This window comes from Pinus tabuliformis, chromosome 9 (genome assembly GCF_031772625.1).
Source record: "Pinus tabuliformis cultivar Carrire ecotype Pingquan chromosome 9, CPIR1, whole genome shotgun sequence".
Lineage (NCBI taxonomy): Eukaryota > Viridiplantae > Streptophyta > Pinopsida > Pinales > Pinaceae > Pinus > Pinus tabuliformis.
In genome coordinates, this window is record NC_142307.1 from 1,132,668,406 (window position 1) to 1,132,674,587 (window position 6,182).

At 35.8% G+C, this 6,182-nt stretch overlaps 1 protein-coding gene across 2 annotated transcripts in view; it reads right to left on the reverse strand.

Annotated features, from left to right (window-relative positions):
* Positions 1–5,100, reverse strand: part of LOC149152627 (NAD(P)-binding Rossmann-fold superfamily protein) — a 169,392-nt gene extending 164,292 nt beyond the window's left edge. Inside the window, exons 1-3 of one of the 2 annotated variants that reach the window (XM_089440094.1) lie at positions 4,568–5,100; positions 3,674–3,811; positions 854–1,041 (exon numbers count right to left, since the gene is read on the reverse strand). In XM_089440094.1, the coding sequence (XP_089296220.1) occupies positions 854–1,041; positions 3,674–3,767 (282 nt within the window). In that variant the 5' untranslated portion in view covers positions 3,768–3,811; positions 4,568–5,100. Of the gene's footprint in view, positions 1–853; positions 1,042–3,673; positions 3,837–4,567 lie in introns of both variants that reach the window. The other variant, XM_089440093.1, reaches the window with a different exon arrangement.
* Between the last annotated feature and the right edge of the window lie 1,082 nt (positions 5,101–6,182).

Here is a 6,182-nt window from a genome sequence, read left to right on the forward strand (position 1 = left end):
ATCCAGGAGACCTTGTCCTCAATGGCTTCATCTTTAGATATTTCTCTCTCTCCTTCTTCACAAGTATTGAGTTGTACAACTCCTACCTTGGACACTCTCACTTTGTATCACCACACCTACGATACTGTTATATAGACTTTATTTCTGGTCTTAGCTAGACTTAGGCTTAGCCTTGTCAAATATTTACCTAGACTGTACTTTCAGTTTTCTTGTATCTTTCTTTCTCTCATTATTTAGGACCTCTTTTTGCACTCCCACATTGTATTCACACTGGATGTATCCTTTAGTCCCATTGACTTACTTTTGTGGCCATTTGTTGGACATTAATAAAATTATCTGATCTTATCTTATCTATTGTATACAAATTAACAGTCCTCAAAACTATGAGGACCAACTTGTTCCTTAGGCCCTAATTTTCTAAAGGAACATACAGGAAAAAAACAATCACTAAGATAATCAACAGTTCAAAAATTGAATAACTGACAGTAATTAGTGAGTGAAGTCTTCAAACATTGACATAATTAGCCAACAAGGCATTGGTTAACTGGTGACATTAACAGACAATCAAGCTGTCCATCTGGGTTCCATCCTCACTGTTGTCTGTCCCACCAGAATAGCATGAGTCAAAACTTTAAAGGATTAAAACTTAAGACCAAGTGAAGTCTAAGGTGATTTTGGTGGAATAGTTACCGCTCAGACCTGGCACCTAAACCAAAGGAATTATGCTCTATGCAATGCAGCCCCTTGTGTTTTTCTCAAAGAATTTCCAACCAAAAATACAAAAGAGAAACATTGAGATAATTGACAGAAATCTCAACAAGAAAACATTTTTTATAAGTCCATCTTTTCTTACCTGTATTGGGAGAGTCTTCTCAACAGGAATGACTGGATGGGGCCCATAAATTATGCTGCTTCTTAAAATTGCATAACTTGAATAGTTTGAGCGGATATAATTTTCTGCCATAACTTTTGACTTTCCATACATATTTACAGCATTTGTTTCATCGTCTTCCTTGTAAAAAGACTTGACTCCCTCGTAGACTGTTGATCAAGAAGAAGAACCCAATTAGTGGAGCAAAATGTACATTTATTATACTACAAATGCAATATAATCGTACAACTCTCACGTTGAACAAGGAAACACATAATACAAATTAATTATCTTCCATTTCTGCAATGCAGCGCTCTGGGTAAGCTGTCATTTATCATCATCCCAACATTGTTATATATTTGTCAGTAATAACATGATAATTATCATTTAATGAAATGTTACTAATTAATAATCGCTCATGATTCAGTTGGGAAATTAGAAAGCCCTCTTCAAGCTAAAATCTCGATAATTGTAATTTAATAGTATACTACTAATTAATATTCGCATCTAATAGTCGTGACTCACTCAGTTTGGAAGTTAGAAAGTCCTTTTAAAGCTAAAATCTTTTTACAATTATCTTTTGACAGCAAAATTTTAACTTGGGATAATTGCCAGGAGAAATATGCAGGGTCCTGGAAGATGTATCTTGTGCAAAAGTAGTGAGGAGTTTGTGGATCACTTGTTTGTCTCATGTTTTTTACTAGAGCGGTTGGATTGAAATATTGCAGATTATGAGCAGGGGAAATAAATGTGAGCAGAGGACTCTAACAGAATGTTTGAATTCTTGAATTGTAGACAAATCTATAAATGTTTTCAGGGCTTTACCTTGTTTTGTGATTTGGTGTTTTTGGTTACCTAGAATCAAAATGATCTTCCAAGGTTTAAAGTTGAGTGCAGCACAAGTGGCCCATAAAATTAGGAGACCTTGCAATGGAAATTGGTCTTCCTCAAAAGAGAAACCATCCAGAACTTTAATGGAACCAGAAATTGACTAAGATCAGGCTTGGGGGATTTTTGATGGCTCCTGTCAGGGAGTTCCAAGTTTGTGTGTGGTTGGTGTCATTCTATTTATAAATCAAAAATACCATTTCAAGCTGAAAGTCCTGATAAAAGCAACCACGCAAGACTTTATGCTCTGTGGCTCCTCCTCGAGACAGCAACAGATAAGGGTATAAAAATGTAGCGAGAATTTGGAGACTCAAAATTGCTGGTGGATTGAGCTAATAATAAGTGCAGAATGAATAATTTGTTGCTTGACCCTATCATGAATCAGTTCGTGGAGGTTGAGAGATTTGATGCTCTCTTTTGCACATGTCTTTAGATAGCTTAATACTTTGATTGATCAGTTACCAAAAGAAGCTCCATTGCCGCAGGAATGGTCCCTTACTGAAGAAGAGTTCAGGGGAGGGGCACACTTATCAGCTTCTGGAAGTTTGTTGTTCTAATGCAGGGTTCCAAACCCCTGGCATTAGTTTCCGGTGTCTTTATGTTGCTATCTAGCACTTGCTGCAGCCTTTGAGTTGAATGAAGAAAGAAAAAGCCTCTTTACTATTTAGTGAAGGCTGCTTCCATGGAGCCTACGAAGACTGTTTATAAAATGTCACAGAATAGAAACAGGGAAAGCTGTAGGTCAGTTTTAAAGACTTGTTTTTGGGCCTGAAAAGGCAAAATGATATCTACTCTGATTTTACACTTGAAATATCAAATATAAAGTTTTTTTTCCTATGGAAAAAACAATAGTTGTGACTTACAAAAAGGCTTTTGCTTCACAGTATATCCATCTTAACCTTAGATTTATCAAGCGCCAAACAGGATTCAAATCCATGAAGTGCAAGCTATCCCTCAAGTCTTTGCATCACTAAAAAGGTCTGCAACTCCAGCAGTTTGATCCTTCTCAGCACCCGATAGATCCAAGGTTAGGATGGAGAATAAAATAATAGTTGACTTACAAAAAGGCATTTGCTTCACAGTATATTTTTATAACCAGTTGAGATCTCTCAACCTTGATTTATCAAGCACAATCCAGGAGGTGCAAACTTTCCCTCAAGTCTTTGCATCATTAAAAAGGTCTGCAACTCCAGCAGTTTGATCCTTCTCAGCACTTGATAGATCCAAGGTTAAGATGGAGAAAAAAAATAATAGTTGTGACTTACAAAAAGGCATTTGCTTCACAATATATTTTTTTAACCAGATGAGTTCCATCTTAACCTTAGATTTACTAAGCACCAAAGAGGATTCAAATCCATGAAATGTAAACTTTCCTTCAAGTCTTTGCATCATTACAAAGGTCTGCAACTCCAGCAGTTTGATCCTTCTCAGCACTTGATAGATCCAAGGTTAAGATGGATCTAAACTGGTAGACATTGAGCACATGATCAACAATCGGTATGTTAAGGTGATACTGTATCGCAATCATAAGGAGATAGTATCAAAGACATATCTTAGGAGCGAGAGTATGATGAACATAATATTCCACCTGGAAGCACAAACTCTCCATGGGTCAAGACAACCCTCATAGTGACTCTTTGCCCTTGACAAATCTGAGGTTAAGATGCATCTAAGCTGGTTTATATTCCATTGACTTGTTAAAATGGCTGACTTAATCATAGTATTATGAAACTACCCCATACTGGGTTGTAGAATGCACCTCTCGATGCAATGACTTGCATAATAGCCTCACTATCAAGCTGTGAAGTTATGATTTTATTCAGCAAACAAAATCATATTTATACAGAGGCTAAAATTCATAATGAAGTTAAATTATATTTAGAAAGAAGATATTTTCATAGAAGAAATAACCACCTTGATCTGTAGATAGGTGAATCAACAAAGGAGCTCCTGCATCACTGAAAATTGGCATCCACTTGATAAGAGGGCGAGGGACGTTGATAGCCATAGCTGCGGAAGGATTTAATTCACACGCACGGGGTACAGAAATGGCTGCACAGTTAACAACAACATGGGGCTAGAATCGTCAACCCCATCGAACCCGTGAGGCAAGATCAGTACACAAAAATAACTGAAAACAAAACAACTTCGGTCATGAAAAAGATGCATTCTTGGTATAAGCTTATGACAGGAACTCTGAAACTAGTTTTAAGCAAGTGCTGGTCGTTGAATGGACCTTTTACAAATGCCGAAAAACTCTGGCTAATTTGAAAAGTCTGTTCGACTTGGATATATTTTATATTTAGGCATTGTGTTTCTAAACTGGTGAGTTCCAGAGAATGTTAAGCCATCCGTCAGGGTTTCAGTTTCCCACTGTGGTCTGCCCTATAGTTATAACATGAGTTGTTACAAAAGAATGAGGGCGAGTGACAGTGACGAGCAATTTTGGTCGACTAACTACACCTCAGACATGGCACCTAAGAAAAGAAAGCACCGTCTTTCTGGATGTTTATTGAAGCACTTCCAAGAAATTTAAAACCAAAAAACAGAACTAGACATCGTGGGAATAGGATTAGAACAAGCTCTCATGCTAGCACTTCAAATCAAATATTATTGCTGGAATGCCCAAATAATTGAATTAATTAGATGCAGAAAGGCTACTTATGAGAAGCATAGCAATATCTACATATTAAAATCTAGATAGCGGTTTCAGTTCCATTCCTTTTAACCTCAAATCTAATGCATACCCACATTACAAGTTTAGACTGAAATTGACAAATATAATATAAATAATGACGGTTTACCCACCTGACCCAAGGTTGCAGAGATGCTATCCAAGCCTTCTCCAGACTGCAAATCCACCTTGAAAGCATGGAGTGGACCAATGGCTTCTAAAAGAGTTGGAGGAGGGGGATGAGAATGATAAGTGAAGGCGATATCATAGGGATTGTCTGCAAGCGTTGCAAGGGACTGCAAGAGATGCAATCCCAGGTATCCACTTCCTCCTACCACCACCACCAACGGCTTCCCCATGATATTCATTAATTCAATCACCACAGCCACTCGCTTTTACTTGAACCTGCCACACGCAACTGTTCAAATCTCAAAATGACAAAACTGGCACCGGCAGCCACCTCCAGATGTTCAACATACCCGATCACTCAGCGTATAGGTGAACTAAATAAATATATTCTCCAAAATAATTATAATTATTTTATATTACAGATGACTGGTGTACAAAAGTGTGGGAATCTGCTAAATCAGCAGAGAATGGCCTCGAAGACCAGGGCCATTACAGTTGAAAATCTGAATCCCGTGCGTATCATGGCATATATTACAGTTGAAAATCTGAATCGTGTGTGTATATGTCATGATATTCCTAGGAGATAGGTAACATTATGATAATTCAGTGGTAAATCATGTTTGTAACAATTATCATAATTCAGTGGTAAATCATGTTTGTAACAATTATCATAAATCATGTTTATAACAATTATCATTTGTCGTTATTATTTATTTATAAATGTGTGTTGAGTTATCGTTGTTATTTTATGAGATATAAAGCATTTGAACTAATGCTTGGTAAGGGCTAGAGTTTATCAGTTGGGCATGCTTTTTAGTGAGGAAAATAAGTATTTTAGCATGGCTTTAGGTTGGGATTGTTTTATGTATTTTTTTAGTTAAGGAAAATATTTGTTATGTATTTTTTTAGTCGAGGAAAATAAGTATTTTAGTATGGTTTTAAGTTTTTGGAGATGGGTGAAGAGTTTATTTAAAATATTGGGCAAACTTCTATTTGTGATACATAGTTCTTCATAAGTCTTCAACATCAATAATTAGATGCATGATACATAGTTCTCCATAAGTCTTCAACATCAATAATTAGATGTATTTTTAAAAAATTATTTTCAAATCAAAAGGTAAGTTAGCCTAAATAATATATGCAAGAAAATCAATATCTTTGAAGTCATCATTGAAGTTATTTCAAGTAGGTACCATCTAGCCTTAGCTTTAGACTCATAAGCATAAATACTATCATGGTCTATGTTTACCCTCTATGTAGATATTATAGTTTAAAAAATTTTAAATATTATTAATGTCATTGAAGGATTGTTAATAGAGACTTTTATTAAACATAAATGTAGTAGTTTAAATGTGTTATGAAATGGTATTTTTTTCTCCCCGGGGTTCACAATAATGGGAGGGGGATTTGTCATAGGGACCATTTTAGATCCATAGAATGGAAATATAAGATGTTAGCATTGCATAATCCAATTGCAATAGTGACTTTTGAGGAAGTTGAATATAAAATTGTAATTTTTTTCAATTTTAGCGAATATTGTCTCGTCAAATTATGATGATGGCAAACTAGTAAGCCTCTAAATGATAAGTGTTTAGCCTTCTTCAATATACATATTATTTT